Here is a 24,995-nt window from a genome sequence, read left to right as displayed (position 1 = left end):
TTTAATAAAGTGGGGTGCAAAGCCTAAGGGGTGGGGCACCAAACTCAATTCCCATCAAAATGGAACGTGTTAACGTATCGCCCAAGAACCAAAGGCCAAACCAAAAGGGGCAAATAAATACTGCAAAAAATTAGGGTTTTTTCAAAATCAGAAATAGGAACCCTAATTTCTGATTTCAGATTGGATAATGCATGGAAGAAGGAAGGGGAAATGCTGGAAAGGGAACAAAGGCCAGAGCTTTGATAGAGAGGGCTACCAATTCCACCGCTCCGGAGGTGGATCCCCGCCTCCTCAAGGCCATCAAGATGGTGGTCCGTTATTCTGATTCCGAGCTCCGCCTCGCTACCGAAACCCTTTTCGAGCTCATGAAACGCGACCACTCTCAGGTACCGACTTCCCCCTTTTTTCCATTCTAGTTATCACTCTGATTCAATTTCTCATATTAGGGTTAATTCAATTTGATTTCGAATGATAAAAGATTGATTCAAATTACAATTCCTTTTGCAAAACTTGGATATTATTCTGATTAATTCTATGCTTGATGAGTAAATGAATTCTAGTTCGTTTCATTGCTGTTTATGTTGAAAATCCCTAGTTTGACCTTGAGAGATACTTGTTGCAGGTTAGGTACCTTGCACTTTTAATAATTGATGAACTCTTTATGCGTTCGAAGCTTTTTAGGGCACTGGTTGTTGAGAACTTGGATCAGTTATTAAGTTTGAGTGTTGGGTTCCGGCGAAATTTGCCGCTTCCTGCCCCACCGGCTGTTGCGTCTGTTTTGCGTTCAAAGGCTATTGAGTTCTTGGAAAAGTGGAATGTGTCTTTTGGGGTTTATTACAGACAGATCAGATTAGGTTATGATTACTTGAAGAATACTCTTAAGCTTCAGTTTCCTAACATACAAGCTAATGCAGAGCGGATTCGGCAAGAGAGAAGGGAAAGGGAAAGGAAGTCAAAAGAGATTTTATTGAAAAAGTATGAATTATTGAAAGAGAATTTATCTTCAATAAAGGGAGGAATAATGTCTACGGTGGATGAGATTGATCAGTGTTTGGGCATTTTGCATTCAAAAGAGGAGTTTCTGTCGGACGATATGTTAGATGATGAAGAATGTGATGAGTTCCGACCTTTGGAGCTGCAGCAGATTCGTCTTGAAGCATTGAAAGAAGGGGAGAAAGTTTATGAGAACAGTGACAACAAGGTAGTTTTCGATGCATTGAGGGAACTATACAAACTTCTCATGACAAAGCATATGGTTTCCATTCAAGAGTGGATTTCTGTTCTTGTAAGAGTTGAAGTAGCCGATAATAGATTCAGAGATGCCACTTTGAAGGAACTCATCGATATCCAGAATCATCTCAAATCAATTAAAAATAAATGTGAAGAGGCTGGTTGTTCTCTTGCAAACACATCAAAACCTGATGAGGAAGAAGATTTTTGGGAGGATGGTAATATTGTTTCTATTGAAGCCTCGTCCAGTGCAACCAATAACAAAGATAAGCATCTTGACACGGCATCAACCTCCCATAAAATGAACAATGATAATCTTGGTCCATACACTAAAGTATCTAATGGGTCTACTGTTGATAGCCCACTTCATGGAGGAAAAGAAGTTGAGTCAAACCCTCTGAAGCTTAAACTTAAGGCTGAAGCTCCTGTAGTAAGATGGGGTTCCCACTTGGATAATTGGGGTTCAGACAGGGTTTTTATGGCTAACCAGCGGGGCTTGGAGCTTGAAAGTCACTGGGGTAGGGTGGACAATGATGCAGTTATTCCAGCAGATAAAATTGCTGAATTGAATGTTCAGGCAATGCCTTATGAAGAAAAGCAGATTGAGATCCAACCATGCCGTGCTCCTTTGAGAAAAGGGAGACTCTGTCAGCGGAAAGATCTGAAAGTTTGCCCATTTCATGGACCTATCATTCCTCGAGATGATGAAGGGAGGCCACTCAATCAGAGCCCTTCAGATGAGAAGAGAATGGATTTAAAGACTGATTTAGTAGATAAGTTAGCAAAACAAGCGGTAAAAAATGTTCGTGACAGAGACAAAGAGGTGGCAAATAAGAGAGAAATTGATAACAAGTTGCTGAAACGTGCTAAACTTGCTAAAATTCGGGAACACAATGACGCAGTTTTACGGGATGCTGCTTTGGCTTCAACTTCAAGATCAGCTGTTCTTGGAGAAATTGAAGAGTTAACTAATGAAGACAAACTGTCTGCCAAAGAGAAGAAACAAAGTCTTGCATCTATGCTGCGGAAGAAAGTAACTTCAAAAGATAGAATAGGTCAGAAACTTTTGAGTTCGCGGGCAAGGGGTAATGCTGATAGGAAGCATGTATCTCTTGAGGATTCCAAATACAGAGAGGCCTTCCCAAATCAATGGTAAACTAGTTTAGTCTTTGTTGAGCTTGCATGAGTACTCTGAAGTATGATCCAAACTTCAGAATTAGCTGTATTTGGCGCCGAGCCTTGCCTATGGATCACAAATTCATCTATTCATTTACTTTTCTGCATAGTTATTTCTTCTTAGGCAGACTCATAACTCATAAGGACCAGCTGGACCGCTAAGGATGTAGGGAAGTAGGTTATTTTGCCGGTTTGTGTTTTATTGTTAAATTTATCTCCCAAAATTTCTGTAAATCGTGAATAGTACATTGTAAGTGCCAGAGGATTACAAATCCGGGAATTGATGTGATGCTAGTTACAATTTATAAATTTATTTGTCCACCATAAGTGCTTCTTAATTGTAACATGTAATCCCATTTGTCAATGAATGTATCTAAATTTCAGTCAAATAAATGAATATTGGGATTGGATTTCCTCTAAGTTGGGAAAGTCTTGTGTGATGTTTTAGCAGCTTGAAAGGTGTCATAAATGGTTTATGGAAACCATTATAGGAGGCAGTTCACCAGTCTGGTTTTATTCGTTTGCCTCTGGTAGGTATGCTTTGGTGACTACTGACAGATTACCTAATTATTGATTCCCCCCAACCACAAGATTTTACTAAAGACAAGCATAATGCCTCTTAAAATAGAAACTCACTACTTTACTCTATCACTTTACTTCAGACGTTTCTTCTATCAGTAAATGGATATTAATGATTTAAAATTGGAAAAACACTGGATGGGAAGATGAAGGTGATGGGGCAGTTACTAGAAAACTAGAAAAAGAAATATTCCTCGTGTCCCATTTTTTGGTACCAAACTGAAACTTTTGGATCACTTGTGGTCATTATAGTGAAACTTCTGTCTGTACCTTGTCCCATTTTAACTCAGTATCTTCATGTGATCATAGTACCATAACGCATTGATGCATCCATCATGATTCCTGTTCTGAATTAAACTGGACAGCGGAGCTTACGGGTTATAGTACACTACTACACTCCATTTTCTATCTCTCAGTATTCAGTAATCTTCCATGGGAAATTGTTCAATTATTACCATCATATGTATCTTTTGCAGACCTCATAACTATGCAGGACGTGTCTAAAGTCGATATGCCATAATGATTTTCTTCTGCTGTATTCATGCCAGTAAATTTATAATGAAAGGAAAGAAGGAAAAAAAAAGAGAAAGATTTACAAATAAGACAAAATATGCAAGATAAAAGTGTAAGCAAAGTAATTAAGAAGACTTTTACCAAAAAATGAAACAAAAAAATAATCAAGTTATGATCTGAAGGATACCTCACAAGTAATAATAATTGAATGTCATCCTATTAACAAGTGTAATAATTGAACAAAGTCTCTATTTTTGGTTGAGGTGTAAGTCTTGAAAAATGATTCTTTAGAAGTGAACATTTATTCAACAAGTGCCGCAATACCTGTTATAAATAGTTTGCAGAACATCCATTCCTTATACGTGTTCAAAGAGTATCCTTAAGTTTATTAACAGTACGACTAAGAGTCTAAGATGATTTAAGCCCACGAATTAAAAAATGTGACTTTGAGCACTCAACTGAAAAACTAAATATTTTTTAAACTTCGGCTAAGCCTGTCATCCCCAAAAATGATTGACAAAGGACCCTTACACGGTGTATCCTAAAATTTGGTTCAACTTATGCTTTATCACCTTAAACAATGTTGTAAGTTTGGTATTGTGCATGGAAAAAATCAGTTGAAAAATCTAGTCTCATTAAGATATGAATGTTGCTTATTTGAGCAAAATGACCTCGTGTGTACATTAAATTTGTTATACCAATTGAATGCATCCTAAAAGTGTAAGGCGTGTTTGTATAAACCTTCTCTAAAATGTGTTTGTACATTAACTTATTCTAACTTCATAATAATAGGCGTTTGAATTTCCGTTAAATTCAATGTAAATCTATGTTAAAATTAGAAAATGATAGAGTAAAATCTTACTTTCTATTCTATATTATTAAATTCTAACTTCTTCGTTTATACCTTAACATACACAAATCAAGATTACATTTACACCAATATCAAATCAAAATACATATAGTAGTTCCCTTGGTTTTTTCACTTTGGAATGATGCAAGCAAAGGTGCTTTTAGGATCGAAAGAAGTGAAATTCAAAACACTCTCCTAGTGGTAGACCCCAGCATTAATTCAAATGAAACCACCCTATCGTCCTCCACATGTCAGAATTGTGAAGGACTTGTGAAGAAAAGAAAAAAGAAAAAACTAATTCAATTGGCAATTGGCATCACTGGGATTGAGAGAGACAATGTGATTTGGGGGAGTTGGGTAGTAATAAATTAGTTTATCTTTTCCTTCATATCATATCATTGAGAACACACAACACAAGCCCCTTGAAAAATGCAATGACATAACCAAATACTACTAGTTGATCTTGATCTACATTCATTCTACTTGCTCTTCCTTCTCTATTCTCCCTGATCTTCATCTTCCTGAAAACCGTTTGATTCAAATCCAAGGGTCCTCATTCCTCAAGACCCGTTATATTCTATGACTCCTCTGTTGTCTAAGGAAGACACATAACAAGACAAGCATCGATTAAGATCCTTGCTTTTCCACAAACCCATCTTCCTTGTCTTCAAAATTACACAACACCACCATTCTCTTCTTGCTGCTGCTTGATTTATGATTCAGCTCAATCACACCCACAATCCAAGATTATCCATTTATTAATTGTTTTTGCTGAGCAAAAATGGAATCAATTAGCATTGATAGCACTGTGACTATGATGGAAGAAGATGAGCATCCTCATCAGTTTTCTTCAACCTCCAAGCTACATAACATTGGTCCTGCCACCACCAGTGTTCATGACCTTCTTGAATGCCCCGTTTGCACAAATTCGATGTACCCTCCAATCCATCAGGTCTGTTCTCTCATCCATTTTGCCTTTTAGGGTTTGGTTCCTCCAATTATGGTGTCAATATCTATTTACTTTTTTTTTTCCATAAATAGATGATTTTTATTAATGGGTATGTCTAGAATTGATGTTGCATGATTCTGCTGATGTTGAATCCTGTGGATTTAGTTGCTGTGTTGGGTCTCTTTGGTAAAGAGAAATGGTTCTTGGCTAGCTGACTTTTTTACTTTTCTGGGGATCTGAGTTCATTCTTACCTATTGCCTTTTTTGCTTATTTTGGTGAAGTTGTATTACTGATTCTGATTGATAGAATAGGAAAAAGTTTTAATATAAATCTATTTTCCCCATCAAGCCCTACAGAAGTTTACTTTATTGTTGTGATTTTTGGACTTAAATAAGGTATGGAGTGAAGACATATGCCTCTAAAAAACGCCGCCTAATTGTTTTGTTTATGTGAATGTTTTTACTAAGGTACCTTTGTAGATGGTGATTCACAAATAAGAAGGCAAGGTTAGAGGCATCAGTATATGTTGGCATATAACTTCTGATTATTCCTATCAAGAGCAAGGATTTCAATCAATGTTTGTTGGTCAATGAAACAAACTTAGTTAAGTAACTTGTCAAGGCGATGGTTGTGAGAGGAGCCGATAGAGTGGCATTCTAAATAGGATTTTAGTAGATAAGAATGTTATAAAAGCTTGGTGACAAAAGAAACAAGGTTATAGTGAAAAGTGAATGGAATGGAAAAATAAAAGGATCCAATGTGTTATCTTTTACTTTTGCTGTGAGATCAGTTGTTACTTAATTCTGAATCTAACACATTGAAATCCCTTCACTCATCATGAGTCTAAAGAGTAAAGACACATAGCTTGCTTTTATGTAAAAGTCTGAGATCCACCAAAGCTGGCCATTTCTTAAGTTCCATTATATGCTGAAGTTTATTTCACCAAGTGGTGGTGCATTTTTTCAGATTTTGACATTTTCGAATGAGGAATATTTTACCTATTGAGTAAATTGCTTTATCTGCATTGAAGCTTTCTGTTCTTTTGCTTGTGCAAGAATACAGGTAATTGGATAGATTTGTTAATGAAGTTTGCAATACATTAACTGACTCTAGACCAATTTTATTCTGCAGTGTCACAATGGACACACCCTTTGTTCAACATGTAAGACAAGGGTGCACAACCGATGCCCAACTTGCAGGCAGGAGCTCGGTGATATCAGGTGTCTGGCACTGGAGAAGATAGCAGAGTCACTGGAACTGCCTTGCAGATACATCTCTCTTGGGTGTCCAGAGATATTTCCCTACTACAGCAAGCTCAAACACGAGGCTGTTTGTAACTTCAGACCGTACAACTGCCCTTATGCCGGATCAGACTGCTCTGTTGTTGGTGATATTCCATACCTTGTTGGTCATTTAAGGGATGACCACAGGGTTGATATGCATTCTGGATGCACTTTTAACCATCGTTATGTCAAGTCCAATCCCATGGAAGTAGAAAATGCTACATGGATGCTAACGGTAACTATGACTTCCCCCTCCCCCTGCCCCACAAAAACATAAATATCCTTCTGTAGGGTGGTTTGCTGTTATTGGAATGATATTGATATGATATTCATTGCTGCATCTGCAGCAAATATTTCTTCATTGCTATCTTTGTTCCAGCTATTACTTACATATAAGTATTGTTCACTCCAAAATTCTAGGGGTCAGACTAAGCAATAGGTGGCCTTGCCTAACTACTCAGAATCAGTATTAGAGTGAAGATGCCTTTTCTCTTCTTTCTTTTCCTTCTTATAAGTCTTGTGACTATCCTTCAACAAGCGGTTCTTTAGTTATTTCATGCATTATTACACTGATTATTAGGTTATTATTATATCATTAATTGTGTAATAAGTTGGTTAATGAATGGAGAGTTACTTCTTGTGTTCATGGCTTATCAATTTCTTACACATTCATATACGAGATTGGCTTTGTGCATACTCTTATTGGCACTAGAATGAGGGCTTAAACCTCAGGCCAAGTTTAGATGCTAAATTAGTCGACATGTACACAACTCTCCAAGTCCTAAGCATCTTGCTTATTGTACTTGTTTTGTGATCCTCTCCCATCCAACTGACTAGATGACCTCAGATCTTAGGCTGAGTTTAGTGCTAGATTGCTAAGATTACTCAAATATACAAGTACTAATAATTATGTCACATTTTTTACATCTTATATATTGTTGTGTTACACATAGATATACATCTTCGAAATCTCATCCCATTTGTTATGGCTGACTCTAATATTTATGTCAGGTTTTCCATTGCTTTGGTCAGTATTTTTGCCTCCATTTTGAAGCCTTCCAGCTCGGTACAGCTCCTGTTTACATGGCATTCCTTCGGTTCATGGGAGACGAAAGAGAGGCCCGGAACTACAGCTATAGCTTGGAGGTTGGAGGCAATGGACGTAAACTTACTTTTGAGGGGAGTCCAAGAAGCATTAGAGATAGCCATAAGAAAGTGAGAGACAGTCATGATGGCCTCATCATATACCGTAACATGGCACTTTTCTTCTCAGGTGGGGACAGGAAAGAGTTGAAGTTACGAGTAACAGGAAGGATATGGAAAGAACAGCAAAACCCTGAAGGTGGAGTTTGCATGCCCAACCTGTGTAGCTAGGTTGATGCTTCTTGCTGTAGATAGTTTTGGAAAAATCAAAATGTATGACTGGTGAATGGCTCTGAAAATTAACTCTTGTTTCTAACCAAGATATTCTGTCAAATATTTGGTCCTAAGTGTGTCATATGCAAAATCCCTTGAGACAGTTTTTATCATGCAATGGATTTTATGTTACTTATGAACATTTTTCGTGAAGTGTTTCCATAGATTATACTTCCTTGTCATTCCTATTAACTATTAGCAAAATCTTGATACAAGCAAGAGTCTTGAAATCGCGTGGGACTTGTGTATCATATCCAGTTTAGGTTCCTATGAGACTTAAGCAGAGAAAAACACTATGGATTGCTGTCAGAAATGGATCAATCAAACCCAACCATTTCTTTATCAGATCAAAGCACCAAATGGATCAGAACTGCATTGAACATCTTACTGTATTTGAATTATGTAAGAAACAGAGGTTGAAGTGCCTTGGAATATTCAATGTGGCAACCCAACACCGTGAATGTGAAAAGAAGCTCCATTGGTCTATTCAGGGTTTAGTTGTCATTGCCGCTGTCGTTGCATTGTGTTATTACAAACCACTGTGTAGACTTCTAAAGTCGTTACATTATGGCAGCAATTGCGGTTGCGTAGCTCTGGGTTTGTTACTCCGTTATGTTCAAGAGCCAAATCAAACACAACCTTAAAAGATAGCAAGCTGTTGTCCTTATAAAAAAACTACCGGGCTTGAAACTTATGAATCAAACTAATAACAAAAGAGATTCAATAAAAGAAAGAAAAAAAATAATAAAAGAAAGTAACGTGATATTAAATATTTTAGTACTGTAAAAGGGTTTTTAACTTGCACAACTGTTCTTTCTTTCACAAAGGTCAAACTTTTTCTCTAGGTACAATGGTTACTTAGTTTGTAAAGAAATAACAATACTCGTGCATACATCCTTAGATTAGACCCCCTTGTAACTTTTTGAAAGGTTTAAGATTAAACTAGTATAATATACTGTATATGGTGGTAGTATATAACTATTACCTTGAAAAATAGCATTACTGTATTACAAGCTAAAAATTTAGTTCGCTATGCGATAATATCCATTGCATATCCTTTATTTCACTTTCAAGAAAGCCTTTTGGTTTGAGTAACTTATGTGCAAGTCAGACTCCTCCCTATGCGATAATATCCATGGCACATATATGTCTAAGCAACCTCTGGGATTTTGAGGTTTGGTTAGTACTGAGTATAGAATACAAATGTAACCCATACTCAGACAAAGAGAAAAAAAAATCAAAAGAGGGTTTGTATAAAACAATAAAAAGTAGAAAAATAGAAAATGACAGAATATATGTAACTTGATGGTTTCCAAATACTGCAACAACCACTTCACTTTCCAAATTCCGATTTCACTCCAAGCAAGCACAACCTTATTGTTGAAACAAGACAACACCCCTTACAGAAAAAAGAACATCAAACTACAACCCAAATAGGGAACACTCTTGTATACTATCCCTGGAATTCAAATTTAAGGAAAAAATCAACTACAAACTCTAAAAGAATTTGTTATCTGTAGTAAACTTCTAACAAAATTAAAACCTAGGAAGTTATAGCAAAGAAGGGTTTGCCATTTCAACCAAAGAAAACAGGCTTCCTTTGTCAAAAAACAAAAAATCCAACTTTTGAGCTATACGTATGTACGTCAACATATGTACACAGACGTTCATATACCTTCTATTTTTGCAGAATTCAATTCTAGTTGTAAAAGAGAGCCGGCAATCTCATCAAGGCGCTGGTCTATGATTTGGGAAACAGCATCCAGCAATGTCGCTTCACTTGTGCCAGGAAGAACAGAATCCAGCGCTGCTTGAACTATTTCCTCTATCACAGATTCCTTGTTCAAGGATTCTCGGCACATGAGGCTTCCAATGGCATAAGGGGTCAATCCTCTCTCTACCCCTTTCTTCAAAAGCATGGTTGAGATTCTAAGAATACGAGCACATTCAACTGGCAGATCCCAACCATGAAATTTCAAAAGGGAGATATCTTCTTCAGCATCCAGTGACTTTATGTAGTCAATAGTTTCAGGGGAGTACGGCTGCCGAGCTTGGGGCCAGTAAAGCCATTCAAAGGTGCAATCTTCAAACTGTTGGAATGGCAAACATGTCAAATGATTGGCTTAAACAGGATTATATAAAGATCTGTTTGCATTTGCTTGTTGAGAAGACTTCAAACTCCATTATTTGAACACACACAAATCTAATTGGAATTACCCCAGCCAGTTCACTTTTGAAGTTATAACTATAATTTTAAATTGAATATATTATTGTACAGGACTGGAACACCAGGATCCTGCATTCTCTTAAAAATCCAGCCCCAAATCTCCCTGAGAAAACATAAGTTTAACACTTTGAATCAAGGAAGCAATAAAATTCAAAGAGAAAATGAGTTATAAAGAAAGGGGAAATATGATATGGAAGAGTAACCACACATGCATTAAAGCACAACAAATAGAGCATAAGATAAGGTGCTTACGCTTGTGGGCAAGCAGTATCCATGATCAATTGGAATCAAAACAGATTGGTCCTTGTCCTCCTCTGTGCTGAGCAAAATATTCCCAGCATGCCTATCTGCATTTGCTAGTCTTATGTCCAATACAGTAATTTTATGAACTTCCTTTACTGGAAAAGCCCCAGGGCCCATATCTTCACAGCTTCCATTATTGTCCACGAACATCTGCATGGAGCCAATCTTAGCAGCCAAGTCTCCTGAATGGTTAAACCCTTTATGCAAGCACTTAACCATCAATGTTGGGGGAACACCAGCAAAGCCCTTCTCATCACCAAATAACGTGAGGCGCCCACTAATTGGATGATCCAAAACATAAGCAGCAACTTCCCTGAATGCTCCTTGTCCAACTATTGTACCCTTCTTCAACCCTTCACCATCTAATGAAAAAGGAAGACCTCGAGGGTTATTCACAGCCATTGGCTCTTCATCAATAGGTTTAAAAACAGAAACATACTTTTGCCCGGTTGAATCTAGCATAAAGTAAGCTCCCCCTGTACCCTCTGCGGACCTGATAGGATATTTTCCGCTATCTAGTCCATCATATGAAGACTTTACCATATTCAAAATCACGGAAGCATATTCAACTTTAGGGTTAACAATAATAGGCTCCAAAATGAAATCTCTATCAGGAGGCTTTCTTGGCAGAGCCCTTTGAATTGCATCAGACTTCCTAATAGCATCTTCTTTACCAACTTCATAAGCATATCCATCAACATCATTTTTGTTCTTATCAGACAAATTCGTTGCTACAATGGACAACTCAAGGGGTCTTCTCTGAACTTTCGCATGCTTCTTTCTAACAAACAGATGTAGCACCGCATCATTATGGTTGCAGCGGATATCATTGATAAGCAACTGGTCCTCAAGCTGTTCCCCATCACATTCGATTTCCTGCTCCTCTGGATCATCAAATTGTTTCTCCCTATTGGCAATCCGTTGCTTCACGTACCCGACATCCTTACCCCGTTCGACCTGAAACGTGAATTCCTTCCCACTAGAAGTCTTCACATTGATGACCTGAAGATCTGACAATTTGATTATCAAATGCAAAACATTCCCATCTGTTACCCCATAGTCCTTGAGCAGAGTATCACTCCGCGCCAGCTCTCGGCCAGCATAAACCAACTTCTGCTTGTTTGTCAAGAATGGAATGCTATCACACCTTTGGATTTTAAATTTTACAGACTCAATGGTATCCCACTCCATAACACGTATCGGCGTCATCGAGCCCGAATATGACAAATATATGAAAATGGAATGATCCTCCAAAGACAAATGTGATGGGAATGGATATGCCTTTGGAGACAACAATGGCTCAATGGCAAGAGGACAAAGAGTGGTTACACCCGCGGACGACATTTTCACTATTTGATTTGATTATCTACCAAGAGAATCAATGAATGCACTCACAAAAAAACAAAGCCAAAACTGAGAAACCTAGAAATTTCACAAGTCAGGCATGGTTTGTACAATTAGGGTGATGATGATTGATCACAGTCCTGCCCAGATTACCAATCACAAATTTGAGCAACAAGATACGATCTTTAGAAGGAAACTATGAATCGATCACTAATTCCCCCCTTCACATCCGAAGATTAACAGAGGCGATGAAATCCCCAAATTGAGAGGCGGAGAGAGAGGATTCTTACCCCTTGAAGCTGAGAAAAACGACGACGGCAGAGGAGAACAGAGATTGAAGCTTTTTCCAGCAATAATAGGAAGTAATTGAAGGAAGGAAGAATTGAATTGTGAAATTCGGAAAAGTAGGGTTTGCTGTTGACTCTGACAGAAAGAGAAAAGAGAGAGAAAGCGAAAGAAGAAGAAGAAGAAGAATTGAAATCAAATCCGTATAAACGCGTGTATCCGTATACGTATAGTGAGTGAGACCAATACAAAGATTTTGACTCAAGAAAATTTGTTGTCTCTATATACTAATACCATACACGTAGACATACACACACATATACGTAGCTATGCTTGGGCTTGGGTTAGGTTAATTGAGTTCACTGTTTTTTCCCTTTTCTTATTCAAAAAGAAATTCAAGAATAAGAGTTGGCATTACCAATCAACAATTGACACGTACATGAAAAAGTGTTGTAATTTCAATTAATATCCTGACGTGGATATTACCTGGAGGATCGATCCTAATTTTTATTGCCGTGGCATACAAGTACAATATATTTAGGGAAATTTTTTAAAATCTTTTATAATTAATTCCTATTTAAATTTGAGAATAAACTTCTATAAATTTTTTTATATGCAAATGTTAATTGTTAGTAATGTTAGTAAATTAATTCTTTCTTCTTGTTTCCGTAGGATAGCTCAAGTGGTAGGAGTTGGGGGACATATGGGTTGGGTAGGGGGAGGTCCAATGATTGAATCCTAACGGACGCAATTTATCTTTCCGATGTACCAAAAAAAAATTAGTTCTTCTCAGGGTTCGAACCTTGGACCTTTCACCATTCATCTCACTCAACTCTGATGTCATCTAGCTCTTACCTTCTATAAGTAATTTTTAGATATCAAAATTGATTTTAAGGAAAATGAACTTATCTAAACATGTGGTTGGATTAAGGGTGTGTTTAGAAAAACAATTTAATTACGCTAATAACAATCTAAACCAAACATGCTCATCAATGTAGGATATTTTTTTCCAGCGATGTGGTATAATATATTCAATATTTTCTTTGTGTAAACATTTTTTTATATGCATTTTGTGTAAGCATATTTAAAAAATAAAATGAACTCATTCATTACAGGTTGAATGGTTGAAATTTGTGTCCTTGTGATACAAATCTATTTCAGAAAACTTTAAAGCATCAGTAAGTTATTTCAGAAGTTTCATACTTACTTCCAAGAATCATGTCCTTAGGATGCTAACTAGTGCTAGCCTTGACGAGGATTATCTTGAATGAGTTAAATTCATTCATACACTATTTTTGCTTTTATTTAATTTTCACTCATTTTCCCTATCTATCCCTATGTTCTATTCATATCACTTCATCTATCATTTCTTTCTTCTCTTCCTTATAATAAACTTTAATCCCAATTTATAAACACTCACCGGTAATGACAACCCCTACACTCGTAAGTTCTCTCTTATCATATCACATTATATATTATGTGTCACTCACCACTCTTCCTCTCATACTCTCATTCTTGGTTGGGTGTAGACAACTCAAGAGTGTCTACCAAACACTATTGAATAAACTTGGAATAACAAGACAATTAACCCAGTTTAATGTCGAGGGTCTTCTCCAAAAAAGTATGCAGAGGGTCTTCAAGGATTTCATTCCATATGGCAAATTCAATTATCAGCTTTTCAACTTAAGGCACTGGAGGTTTAAAAAAAAAAAAAAGAACTTAAGGCACTGGAATTAGATAGGCACTACAATTAAATAGGCTAAATATATTTTGTCCCTCTAAAATAGGGGTCTTACAATTTCAGTAACCTACTTTCAAACCCAGAGGGTTTATTCACTGAACTAATTTAATTACATGGTATTAGGCTTCATTTAAAAAAAAAAAAAAACTACTGATGTGGCTGACAGACTACTAGTCAGCACACTTACATGGCTAACTCAATGGTGATTTGGACTTTCTTCCTCAACCTTCCAGGCTTCCACCAAAAAGGAAAGAGTGAAAACCAGAGCTCTAAACTCACTTGATAACTACGTTGCCAAACACCAACACAAACTGGAGATCTTAGTGGGTTTGTCGAGGAGGGAGAATTCGAATCGAAGATTCTATAGGGAATCATGACACAATAAATTAACACTCAACATTTTCAATCTGTTAATATCGTTCTACATGATCCCCACACGATTCTTAAAAGAATTCAGTTCAAGGAACCTCCAAAGCTAGATTCTTAAGTACTTGACATGGCCAGTGTTCGCTAGCCACAAAAGATGCACAATTACCTCTAGTTTATTCATTGTCACAATTAATATAGTAATAGTGTCCCCGAGGGTTAGCTCAAGTGGTAAGAGCTAGGGGACATAAGGGTGGAGAGGGGAAGGTCCAGGGTTCGAATCCTGGAATGGAACTTTGAAGGGATTTTCTAACTTACTAACAACTAACCACTAACATTTGCCTATAAAAAAAAAATATATATATATAGTAATAGTATTTGATTTTGTTGACCAGGACGAGGTGTTTGTCATGGTCAACAAAATTAAATATTATCAATATATTAAATGCGACAATGAATAAACTAAAAGTAGTTGCGAATCCTTTGTGTGTAACAAAAAATGGTCATAGGTTATGATACCATCAAGGTAGTCAAATATTGAATGGTCTAGCTTTTGAGTTTCACTGAACTGAATTCTTTTAAGAAAAGTGGGGCATCCCGTAGAACATTGTGGAAGATTCTTTGAGTTGTACTCGTTACCCCTCAGCTTCCCCCATTAAGATCTACATCGGTCTAGCACCGTCATCTTTCATGTAGGCCATCACCAACCGCCTGCCACACATCCTTCAGCAGCATTTTGACATGATGCACGAGATTCAAATGGTGAAGTGAAGACCATGCTTGTTGCAAGAGATTCGTTGAAGACATCACGTGTCAGCTAAACTTTTTTATGTTGCTCACAATGTCGTTCTGTTTGAGGCTCATGACCATTGAACTCGCACTCATGACCATCATAGCTTCAACACTCTGAGAAAGTTCGTGAGTTGCCAATAGACCACAATCACAAGTCTTTTGACCACCAAAAACTACATAGCTGCAACCTAGGGCTTTGACATCTTAAACTTCTTGAAGATAAAAGGAGGCTTTATCTTAGAAGATCCTACACAACACAACACACTCAATGGGTTAAATGGGAAAGGAAAGGAGGAGGTACAAAGGGAGGAAATAGAGAAAATGAAGATGAAAGGTAGAGGAAGAAAGGATGGCGTGAAGGTGTCTTAATAGGTCCAAATCATTAACTACATCAGATGAGCTGCCATATCATTGAACGAGTTCATGAGACAGTGCTGATTAGGATTTTGTTAGCCACGTCGGCACCAGAGTCAACAACAATGGCCAAAACAATGTAATTAAATTAGTTCATGGGCTAAACCCTCAATTTTGAAATTCAAGAACTAAAACTAGATGACCCTTATTTTTTAGGGACTAAAAACAAATTTAAACCTTTCATCCTATCATGATGTTGTATTTCACCTTGAATAGCGTGCCAATTATGCAGCCCACTGCATATACCAGAAGGCTGCATCAAAGCAAATAATGTGTTATCAATACAGTTTGATCAAAACTGCAATATGATCGCCTAAGCCACAAGAACGCAAGCTTGACAACAAAAACATGCTACTAAAAGCCCAAGCAAAGCACCACCAACAACTTGAGATGGAGTGTGACCTAGAAGTTCCTTGAGTTTCCTTTCACTAATAGGATGACCTTGGAACAAGTCAGCAACAATCATATTAAGCACCTGAGTAAAGTCACACAATTTTCTGGTCAAAGATTATCTAACCGAGCAAAAGGTAAAGATAGTCAAATTACCACATAGATACCAAGCAAGTTACAACAAATCTGTTGCACAATTAAAGTTAGAGATCCCCCTAGCCCTAAGGAACAATAACAATAGATAACATTGCTGGCTCAAAAGAGTACAAGTGATAGTATCTATATCTTTGACATTTTCAGAAAACCCAAGCAAGGGATGATTAAAATTCAAAATTAGATAGATACATGATGATATACAAAGCAAAGTCAAACAAAAAGTCAAGGTTTTCACACCAAACTGATAATCTTGGAGCATTTAGACGCATATCAACATTATACCATTTTTTAAAAATACTTCAAAGAACTAAGGTAAATCATGCATATTATGTATTTGTGAAGATTCCACTAAGCATACAATATGTTAGACATAATTTCTACTTGTTTGCAAAACAAGTAAAGTAATACCCCATTTTCATAAAAAGAAAGGAACACTCAAGGATATTGTCTGAGGGAACCCATTGATCAACTGTAACACTGATCCAAGATATGAAAGGCTTACAAGAGAAGGCTCAAAGTAGGTGATATGAGTTCAAAAGTCACAAAAAGTAGACAGCAGACAGTTGGCTACACAGGTTGGGTCAAGTGGGTGTGAGTTAGTTATATGCAGATATCAAGTAGAAGGGTGTATGGTGGATGATGCTAGCAGTGTCAGTGGCCATGGCGGAGGAAGAATGTGTGTAATAAGCAAATGTTTACAAACAAGAACCAACTACTCTCAGCATTTCAATCATTCCATAACCATGCTAAGGTTGACTGAAGAGTATTTCACATAGCAAATAATCTCAAAGTATAATCTGGCTTGCTAAGTTGTAGTACTTTGTTTTAATTAAGTTCTCCCCTACAAAAGCTACCTCATAATAGCTTCTCACAGAATCACTTCCCTAACAGAATTTCCAAACACACACACTACTTTACTTAGCATAACTGAAAAGAATAATTAGAGGGTTACCTCAGCTTGCATGCCAGCATGTCGTCTAACACCAATTGCATCATACATGACAATAAGGCTAAACCCCAAACAAACAGGAAACAGGGAATCAGCAACACCATGGCACAGGGCAACGGAAGTGGTGAGGGCGGTGCAGAGTGCGGAATGAGAAGAAGGCATCCCACCAGAAGCAAACAAGAGCCTCAAATCCCATTTCCTTTCAACGAAGAAATTCAGTAATACCTTGGTGGATTGTGCTACAAACCATGCAACAAACCCCGAAACAAACGTGGGGTTCCGAGCCAATGTAGCCACAAAGGGACTGAACCGAACCTTAGCGTTGGTTGTAATGCTCAACAAAGCCACTCCCAACCCTCCGTTCTGCGAGTAACAACAAACATGCGAACCCTTCTTCTGGGTTCGTAGAGCTGCCACCTTTTTAAGGGTTGGCACGATGGGGAAGGAAACCCAGGTGGGGATTCTTCGGGGATTGTCTTCGGGACTGGAACTGGAGGTTGATGGAGATTGAGAAGAAGAGATGGAAGTGGGTCTAGAGTGAAACTTGGTGGAAAGAAGAAGAGGGTTGGAATTGAATGATCGGAGTTTTGGGGTTAGAGAAAACAGAGAGTCCATGAGAGGGGTTTTGTTGAATGTTTTGGTTCAGTCAGCATTTCAAAAAAGAGGGAAAGGAAGAAGAAGCATCTACACGAAACCAGAAGCTGCTCTTTCCTTTGTCTCTATGCAATTGCAAAGCATCATTCGATTGATAAATTTGGTATATTCGTTTTTAATGGGAAAAATATTATCTTTACGATTTAAATTCATCCTAATCAAATATATATACGAGAAACGATGTAGATATAGAAAACCTTCAAAAAAACAAAGAAAGACATCTCTATTGCCTATACATGTAGACATTCAACTCTACGCATCCATTCACTCACACCGAACCGAGTGTTAACTAAAGTGGTAAGAGTTAAGATCTTATGCATATGAGGGTTGAGTGAGATGGAGGGTGAATGATCCATGTTCTAACTCTAATGAGAGACTAATTTACTAACATTATTTACAAATGAAGTGTATAAAAAATGTGGTGTTTACGTATCATTATTGATCTTAAAATATCTGAAAAGAAAATGAATAGCTTGTGATTGTATGTAATTAAGAGTGAAGAATCAAATTTGATTATTTAAAAAGTAGATGAACTTAATTAACTTGAGAAAAAACTATATGAACCACTTACTATCCGAAGTAAGGAGATTGAAAATACACTCAAGCCTATCAATGATTTGAACCACTTTTAGTGTCCGAATCAGCTAAATGAACCACCAAAATTCCATTTGCTTATAATGGTGCATGAGAACTAGAAGCTAGGAATATGCGGTTGGTACATTTGAAACAAATTTTAAAAGAGCTTGGTTTATAATAGCACACAATCAAGCACCTCTAGGCATGAATGAAAGGTCTTTTCAAAAAAAAAAAAGGCTTGAATGAAAGGTTATCAGATCAATTCAATAAAAGGTTATCAGTAATTAGTAATGACATGTTAGGGGATTAACATGCAAATGTGAGGCTTGAACTGGTGAACAAAAAAAAAAATATAAATAGACAACACGTAAATCCTGTTGAGTGTGATATTGCATATTTGGAATGGAATTCCCACAAATTTAGCATTAGAATGGAAACAGAAATCCCCTATGTTCGGTCCCTATACGCGGTTTTGACTACGGTTTGTGCGTAACCCCGTTTAGCAAACGCGTACAAACACAAGAACAAGTTCATTTCTCATGAGACACAAAAGCACATAAATAAGTTCCACACCACCTAGTAGCAAGACAACATCGTTTCAGGACCAAAAGTAAATGTGTATTTCTAGTTTGCATTCACTTTCATTAATTTACTTCAAAGATTCGTTTGTTTTTCATGATGGAATGGTCTGCAACATGCGCTACAAGGGCTTACCTTGATGCCCTTCAACTGGTATTAATTCCTTTTTACATTCTTTTCTTATTCATATATCTGGTTCTTCCATAGTTCTTACATTTTTAACAAGCACCTTCTTCCATTCTTCCTTTTAATTTTCTTCATCCTTTTTCTCGGACAACAGAAGGCATGAATCAATGATCAATCCTGATTTTCAATGTTAATTGTATAAAATATAGAGTAGGTTGTTTCATTGAATGTCTGGCTCCATGAGATTAGGCAATTGAATTGAATTTTATAATGAATACAATAAAGCATTGATGTTCTTTTAAAATGTTTGTGTATTTGATTTATAGTGTGCTCAATGCTTAGGAGTTTTGTGTGTTTGGATGTTCTTGAATTCAATGGTGACAAAACAAAATAGCTAAGGTTGTGTTTGGTCATCCATAGATGTCTCAGGGGCACTTCAACTCTTATAAATTGGCTTAAAAGTCTGTTTATGTTGCATTGATTTCCAAACATACACTAACTCATCTAATACCTTGTTCTTGACAGTGTAACAATCATAAAAGACTAAATGGATTTTGGAGAGTGCAAGAGCCTGGAAGCAATGAATTTCTATCAGCATTAGCAGCAGGGATGAAAGCCAAACTCATAGTGGAAGTAGCATTCGGTGCATCCCCATTAACAATAGCCCTTGCAGCCGCTGCGCGACAAACCGGGGGAAAGCTGGTCTGCATTCTCCCGGAGCCAGTCCTTGATGAGTCAGAAGAAGTTATTAAGAACTCTGGGCTGAAAGACCAAGTTGAATTCAGAACTGAAGACCCTTCTAAGCTATTGCCTTCCTATGAAAACATTGATTTCTCCCTTGTTGATTGTAAATATGAAAGCTATGGAAGGTTGCTCAGCTTGCTAGATGTCAATCCCGTGCGATCGGTGGTGGTGGCAAAAAATTTGGTTGGTGATAGAAAAGGGTCACGAGGCTACGTGAGAACTAAGGATGATGAAGTAGAAGTAAGGTCTCTAAAGCATCCTATAGGGAAAGGCATGGAAGTTACACTGATTAGCAAGAATGATGAAACTGACAAGATAATTGGGGTCAGAGGCCATGGTAAAAGAAGAAGAAGCAGGAGCAGGTGGGTTGCCAAGTTTGATGAGGAGAGTGGTGAGGAACATATATTCAGGGTACCACAATTTGACATGTTTTGGAATTAAATTGCCATTGTGGTTTCAGCTGTATCGCGGAATTGCGGACAAATGCGGGTTGATGTGGCTGCATTTGTGGTCCTGATATCAATGTGGTGACTCCAAAATCTGTTACGTTGAAACCAACTACTACTAGGAAATAATTGCAACTTTATAGCATGTTTATAGTGGTGGTGGTACATAATCCAAAGCATGCCAATTTCAAAAACTACATTTTGTTTGTAGCTTAGTGATTATGTTCCCACGGCTGAACCAAACACGCTATTAGTATATGAAGTTGTCCATTGGAGCAGAGCTCATGTATGCTTTTTATAAAGCAGTCTTTTGAGTCTGTATTTTAGCATTAGTAAGAATAAGTATACGAAAAATGTATCGAAAGGTTTATAATAAACCGAACCTAAGAAGTGCAGGGCTTGTGTTCATCAAATGTTCCAGCGCATAATGCTACATAAAGTTGATGGCTAATAGGAAATTAAATACCATAACAGTGTCTTTTATAGGATGAATTGAAACATCAAACATGGACTAACAACCTAGTTGGATGCAAACCAAAGAGCACCTATTGGACCCGTCTGTATAAGTCTGTATCCAAACAGGCTATGAGCCATTTAACCTGTCTCGTCCTCCTATGTGTATTTGAAGAAATCTGTAACGAAATAAAAAATATTCAACGTTAATGTAATACTAAATGATAATAAATTTGGCCAGTTCCAAGTTGCTTCACTACAGGTCAGAAAAAACAGAAACTGTTCTCTTAATTTGGTGAATTCCTTCAGCTTTCTAGTTCTATTTACATCTTATTTTGATAAACAATGTTAATTTACACTTCCCACGATTTATCTTGTTACTGAAGCAACACATAGCAACCCATTGTTTCAGAGAAGATAACTAGACAAAAGCTGACACCCAGATGCATCTGAGCTTCTTAAACATTTTTTGTTATTTAAATTTGAAATCTTTAACATTTGAATGTATTTATTGGAGTATGAATGAATATTGCTTGTAGAAAGTATAAGGAAAAAGCACCAAAGGAAAGGAGAGAAATGCAATTGGATGTAGAGTTCTCAAGAATAGAAGGTTATGATGATTACCTCCCAGTACCAACCACTATATATACCCACCAACAACCACCAAATTGCAAGCTTCAAACGTAAGAGACTGAAACATCTCAACCGTTTTGTTAGGCCTTTGTATTCACATTTCCTCTCTTATTCTACAGTTTTGTAACATCATTGTTCCCAGCCTTGGATCTCACTGGATCAAGTCTATGAATGGCAAAGCTAAGATCTAGTACCCCATCTTTTGTCAGCTTGTGTATTTTGAATCTTGTCCTGAACTTCAAGATCATAGCATTAGCAGATGACAATGGAAGTATTAGTAGTGGTTTTGCATCGGAAAGTGCATGCAAGAACATAAATTATCAAATTTTCCTCCCTCCACCTTATCAGAATATATCCTCCATGATATGCAAACCTGTTTGGCATACCTATGAATTGAGAGTAAGTTCAAGTTGACTTATAGCATGTTTGGATTAGCTTAGTTTTTGTTTCCTTAGAATTAAATCTGAAATCCAGAAGCTTCTTGGATAAGCTTCTCCCAACATTGATTTTGGCTTTAAAATCAACTGTAGAAAAAATTTCAAACATGCTATTAGAACTATAATGCTTTGTTGCAGGGTTACTCACTCATTATTCTCAAAGAAGCCACTCTGTTGAAACTTGTTTACTATGATCTGTTTTATGATTCAGGGTGGCCTCATGTTTTTCACATTATTTTAGAATTTTAATGCTTTATTATCTCTATCTCAAACAACTTCGCGGGTTCTAGAATTTATCAAGGAATTATTGGTTTGTTATTAGGATTAAACTCACACGTATTTTAAGTGTAAAACTTCTTAACACTGACGTTCCTTGATTGTTTGCTACTTCAGAAAATAAATTCTAAACTAATCAAATTTTTAAATTATGTGACATTTTCTAAGAAGTTGGCTAATCTGGCATGACATGATTGGATGTCATTGTAAAAGAGTTTTACTCTATCAAAATTAAACTGTGATTATTTGATTGTTATGTTTGTCCCTTTGAATCTAATATATAGAGAGATTTTGTTGCAGTACACTAAGATTGGTGATACCACAACTATCATATTATCTGCTCCCTACACTGTTGGGTGGGTGGGAATTGGATTTTCCAGAGATGGCATGATGGTTGGTTCCAGTGCAATGGTGGGGTGGATTAATAAACATGGTCATGCAAAAATCAAGCAGTTTTATTTAAGGGGCAGGAAGCCATCAGAAGTCATTGTGGACAAAGGTGAACTTCCTCTAAACAATATGCCAGCAGCTGTGGCAATAAATGGGGCTGACATTCATTTGGCATTTCAGCTGCAAACAACAGTTCCGTTTGGGAAGCAACCAATTTTATTGGCTTTTGGTACTAGACATCCACATGAACACCATTTGTCAAAGCATGATGCCACGACAGCAATTGTAATTGATTTTTCTTCAGGTGCAAAATCAGATGTGCCATTTTTTCAATCATGCTACGTTGTAGCAAAAGTTACACCTATTTCCAAATCTGTAGGCTAGGTTTTTCAAGGAAAATTTGACTTCAACTTCCATATTTTCATCACAAAATCATGAATTTTAGGTACCAAAGCGAAAAACTTTTTATTCCCGAGACCTATACTTGAATTAGCCATTCTTTTGTTTCAAAATTTTTATAGGTGCTTTTCAATATGACTTGAAACCAATGTAGAGTATACCATGATAAAAAAAACCCCACAGAATGAACTTGACAATAACCCTACTTTCAGGTTCTACTGATCCAGCATCCAATGGGTTCATTAAGATGAGGAAGAGCCATGGAATAGTGGGTGTAATAGGGTGGGGCCTAATCATGCCTGTAGGAGCAATCATTGCTAGGTACTTCAGACATAAGGACCCTGTATGGTTCTATCTACATTCTTTCATTCAATTTGTGGGATTTGCATTTGGGCTCATCACAGTCCTTCTTGGAATACAACTCTATAACCAAATGCATGTTCACATACCAGCTCACAGAGGCATAGGCATCTTTGTCCTTGTGCTAAGTATACTTCAGGTTAGCCCCTGACTCATGTATAATACTCAATGTTCAGTCCTCTAATTATCACTCTGTTAAGGACAAATTTAACTGACTCTAAAAGCTAAGTAACTTCATATACATGCATTATGGCTATGTTTGAAAGAACTTATTTGGCATTATCTTATAGTATAAACATTTACGCAAGTGTTTGGATAAACTTATGAAAATAACTTATAACCTAATTGTAGGCTCCTGTGAGCTTATTTTCATAAGTTGCAGTTTATAAATAAGCTCTTACACCGACCTTTTAAACTATTTTAAGCCTATTCCAATAATCTTTTCAAATAAGGTTATGAATATGAGTGTTTATTGTGATAACCTGTTTGCCCAGACGTGTACCCAAATAAGCTGATACCTAAACGTACCTTATAACTGATTAAGCTGACTTTAAGCTATGTAAGTTCAGATATTGGCATTCTTATTGAGGCCAAACAAGGACACCAAGATCCGCAAAATTTGGAATTTGTACCACAGCTGGTTTGGAAGAATGGCACTTTTCTTTGCAGCCTTGAACATATTGTTGGGGATGCAAGCTGCGGGAGCAGGGAATGATTGGAAGACAGGCTATGGATTCCTTGTTAGTGTTATAATTGTTTCAGTTATTGTTCTTGAAGTATTGGCATATTTGAAAAGGAAAGAGCATTCTCTCCCTCCGACCTTCCAAATGGACTCAGTGCGAGAGGTTGACTTTCCAAGTAGTAATCTACCTAAAGGTACATTCTTCCCTTGATTAATATATCTTAATCCAATTACTGAAGTTGAATTCAGATTCACTGTCGTGAAGGACTCAAGGATCCTACATTCACTGAAGTCAGGGATTTGTGACCATTCGAGGTCAGACAACATGGAAGCTCCAATTTTAAGAGGTTACTGTGGACTTATAATCAACCTATATGTAAGAACCCCTAACTTCAGTGAATGCAAGATCCTCTGACCGTGGGGAATCTGGACTCCGCTGAAGAACAAACATATTTGTATCATTGTATCTCATACCACTATGATGAAGCAGGGTGAATGTGTTTTAGTTTTCTACTCGTACAAGCAGCCATTCAGCAAATCCAAACTAAAGATCACATTGGCATGAGCTGGATTATTGAGCTTTTTGGATGTAGATATATAGCCAACTAGAAGTTTGCCAAGATGGAGAATCCAAACGTTTGGCTTGGCTTCCTCACTTGAACTTGAGATTGCACCTTTTTGCTTTCTTCATTGGGTTTCTGCTGCCGCATGGTTATGAATGTAATACCTCGGTTTGCATCCATATTGTTGTCTTGTTTTTCTGTAAAAATGAGTTGAACCTTAAGAATCAGGTTGGTGAGTGAATATATTCTGATCAAATGGCATAATCATAGTTCCTTGCCCCAGATTAGAAAGAGGAAACGCTTCTTCAAGAAATTGATCTTCCAAGAAAAGAGTTTATGATAATTGATAGCCCTATGAAATTTGCACTAAGATACAGAGTTGGCTGCATGTCAATCCTTCATAAGATACGAATTCTTTATGTCATTGATTACAATTTTTACATATCATTTTTTTTTATATGTCAATCCTTCATAACTTCTCATCTCTCACTAGCAGCAACAAAATCTTCTATCTCACCTCCTTAATCCATTGTTACTAAACCTCTCAATCTCACCATCAAATTAATTAGAGTATATTGGACTCTCTTCAATTTCAAATTGTTTTTCTCTTCAATTTCTCAAATTTATCGCCACATTTTCATCACTCTTCATCGGAAAAAGTTGTCTATAGCTCGCGGGCATAGTTGTCGCTACTCGCTAGATAACTGACAATA

At 37.1% G+C, this 24,995-nt stretch overlaps 6 protein-coding genes across 10 annotated transcripts; 4 read left to right on the top strand and 2 right to left on the bottom strand.

Annotated features, from left to right (window-relative positions):
* The first annotated feature begins 91 nt into the window (after positions 1-91).
* LOC130731400 (UV-stimulated scaffold protein A homolog) lies at positions 92-2,826 on the top strand. The gene is made up of 2 exons (XM_057583688.1): positions 92-386; positions 623-2,826. The coding sequence occupies exons 1-2, from the start codon at positions 192-194 to the stop codon at positions 2,384-2,386; spliced, it is 1,959 nt and encodes a 652-aa protein (XP_057439671.1). The 5' UTR covers positions 92-191; the 3' UTR covers positions 2,387-2,826.
* Positions 2,827-4,685: 1,859 nt separating this feature from the next.
* On the top strand, positions 4,686-8,161 carry LOC130731399 (E3 ubiquitin-protein ligase SINAT3-like). Its single transcript, XM_057583687.1, has 3 exons — positions 4,686-5,300; positions 6,430-6,816; positions 7,593-8,161. Exons 1-3 carry the CDS (start codon positions 5,130-5,132, stop codon positions 7,953-7,955), a joined length of 921 nt encoding a protein of 306 aa, XP_057439670.1. The 5' UTR covers positions 4,686-5,129; the 3' UTR covers positions 7,956-8,161.
* Positions 8,162-9,314: 1,153 nt separating this feature from the next.
* Positions 9,315-12,325, bottom strand: LOC130731398 (phosphatidylinositol 4-kinase gamma 4-like). Its single transcript, XM_057583686.1, has 2 exons — positions 10,477-12,325; positions 9,315-10,087 (listed from the first exon to the last, which is right to left on the bottom strand). Exons 1-2 carry the CDS (start codon positions 11,869-11,871, stop codon positions 9,665-9,667), a joined length of 1,818 nt encoding a protein of 605 aa, XP_057439669.1. The 5' UTR covers positions 11,872-12,325; the 3' UTR covers positions 9,315-9,664.
* A 2,396-nt stretch (positions 12,326-14,721) lies between these two features.
* LOC130731396 (uncharacterized) lies at positions 14,722-17,703 on the bottom strand. Of its 3 annotated transcripts, none has more exons than XR_009016665.1 (3): positions 16,968-17,703; positions 15,677-15,944; positions 14,722-15,489 (listed from the first exon to the last, which is right to left on the bottom strand). XR_009016665.1 is itself a non-coding variant. In XM_057583684.1 (2 exons), exons 1-2 carry the CDS (start codon positions 17,577-17,579, stop codon positions 15,783-15,785), a joined length of 774 nt encoding a protein of 257 aa, XP_057439667.1. In that variant the 5' UTR covers positions 17,580-17,703; the 3' UTR covers positions 15,536-15,782. The 3 variants fall into 3 exon arrangements, 1 of the variants encoding a protein (XP_057439667.1); XR_009016666.1 differs by having other exon boundaries at positions 14,722-15,302; XM_057583684.1 differs by lacking the exon at positions 14,722-15,489 and having other exon boundaries at positions 15,536-15,944.
* Positions 17,704-18,725: 1,022 nt separating this feature from the next.
* LOC130731395 (uncharacterized) lies at positions 18,726-20,502 on the top strand. The gene is made up of 2 exons (XM_057583683.1): positions 18,726-18,926; positions 19,425-20,502. The coding sequence occupies exons 1-2, from the start codon at positions 18,870-18,872 to the stop codon at positions 20,082-20,084; spliced, it is 717 nt and encodes a 238-aa protein (XP_057439666.1). The 5' UTR covers positions 18,726-18,869; the 3' UTR covers positions 20,085-20,502.
* Positions 20,503-21,265: 763 nt separating this feature from the next.
* On the top strand, positions 21,266-24,724 carry LOC130731394 (cytochrome b561 and DOMON domain-containing protein At3g61750). 3 transcript variants are annotated; one of them, XM_057583682.1, is made up of 5 exons: positions 21,266-21,574; positions 22,189-22,387; positions 22,890-23,176; positions 23,607-23,913; positions 23,985-24,199. In XM_057583682.1, exons 1-5 carry the CDS (start codon positions 21,347-21,349, stop codon positions 24,023-24,025), a joined length of 1,062 nt encoding a protein of 353 aa, XP_057439665.1. In that variant the 5' UTR covers positions 21,266-21,346; the 3' UTR covers positions 24,026-24,199. The 3 variants fall into 3 exon arrangements, with proteins under 3 accessions (XP_057439665.1, XP_057439663.1, XP_057439664.1); XM_057583680.1 differs by having other exon boundaries at positions 21,274-21,574; positions 22,189-22,582; positions 23,985-24,196; XM_057583681.1 differs by lacking the exon at positions 23,985-24,199 and adding an exon at positions 24,210-24,724 and having other exon boundaries at positions 21,277-21,574; positions 22,189-22,582.
* Positions 24,725-24,995: the final 271 nt, after the last annotated feature.

This window comes from Lotus japonicus, chromosome 1 (assembly GCF_012489685.1).
Source record: "Lotus japonicus ecotype B-129 chromosome 1, LjGifu_v1.2".
In the NCBI taxonomy this organism is placed as follows: Eukaryota; Viridiplantae; Streptophyta; class Magnoliopsida; order Fabales; family Fabaceae; genus Lotus; species Lotus japonicus.
The sequence above is the reverse complement of the archived record's forward strand: the minus strand, read 5'-3'. Positions and strand labels throughout refer to the sequence as shown.

Excerpts from the sequence above, each read along its gene's own strand:
- LOC130731400 (XM_057583688.1), top strand. The coding sequence starts at position 192 with ATGGAAGAAGGAAGGGGAAATGCTGGAAAGGGAACAAAGGCCAGAGCT. Across the intron at positions 387-622 it reads TGAAACGCGACCACTCTCAG|GTTAGGTACCTTGCACTTTT; the intron begins GTACCGACTTCC and ends TACTTGTTGCAG.
- LOC130731399 (XM_057583687.1), top strand. The coding sequence starts at position 5,130 with ATGGAATCAATTAGCATTGATAGCACTGTGACTATGATGGAAGAAGAT. Across the intron at positions 5,301-6,429 it reads TGTACCCTCCAATCCATCAG|TGTCACAATGGACACACCCT; the intron begins GTCTGTTCTCTC and ends TTTATTCTGCAG. Across the intron at positions 6,817-7,592 it reads ATGCTACATGGATGCTAACG|GTTTTCCATTGCTTTGGTCA; the intron begins GTAACTATGACT and ends TATTTATGTCAG.
- LOC130731398 (XM_057583686.1), bottom strand. The coding sequence starts at position 11,871 with ATGTCGTCCGCGGGTGTAACCACTCTTTGTCCTCTTGCCATTGAGCCA. Across the intron at positions 10,088-10,476 it reads GATACTGCTTGCCCACAAGC|TTTGAAGATTGCACCTTTGA; the intron begins GTAAGCACCTTA and ends CCATTCCAACAG.
- LOC130731396 (XM_057583684.1), bottom strand. The coding sequence starts at position 17,579 with ATGGACTCTCTGTTTTCTCTAACCCCAAAACTCCGATCATTCAATTCC. Across the intron at positions 15,945-16,967 it reads ATGCTGGCATGCAAGCTGAG|GTGCTTAATATGATTGTTGC; the intron begins GTAACCCTCTAA and ends GACTTTACTCAG.
- LOC130731395 (XM_057583683.1), top strand. The coding sequence starts at position 18,870 with ATGATGGAATGGTCTGCAACATGCGCTACAAGGGCTTACCTTGATGCC. Across the intron at positions 18,927-19,424 it reads ACCTTGATGCCCTTCAACTG|TGTAACAATCATAAAAGACT; the intron begins GTATTAATTCCT and ends TGTTCTTGACAG.
- LOC130731394 (XM_057583680.1), top strand. The coding sequence starts at position 21,347 with ATGGCAAAGCTAAGATCTAGTACCCCATCTTTTGTCAGCTTGTGTATT. Across the intron at positions 22,583-22,889 it reads TGTAATTGATTTTTCTTCAG|GTTCTACTGATCCAGCATCC; the intron begins GTGCAAAATCAG and ends CCCTACTTTCAG. Across the intron at positions 23,914-23,984 it reads AAGTAGTAATCTACCTAAAG|GACTCAAGGATCCTACATTC; the intron begins GTACATTCTTCC and ends ACTGTCGTGAAG.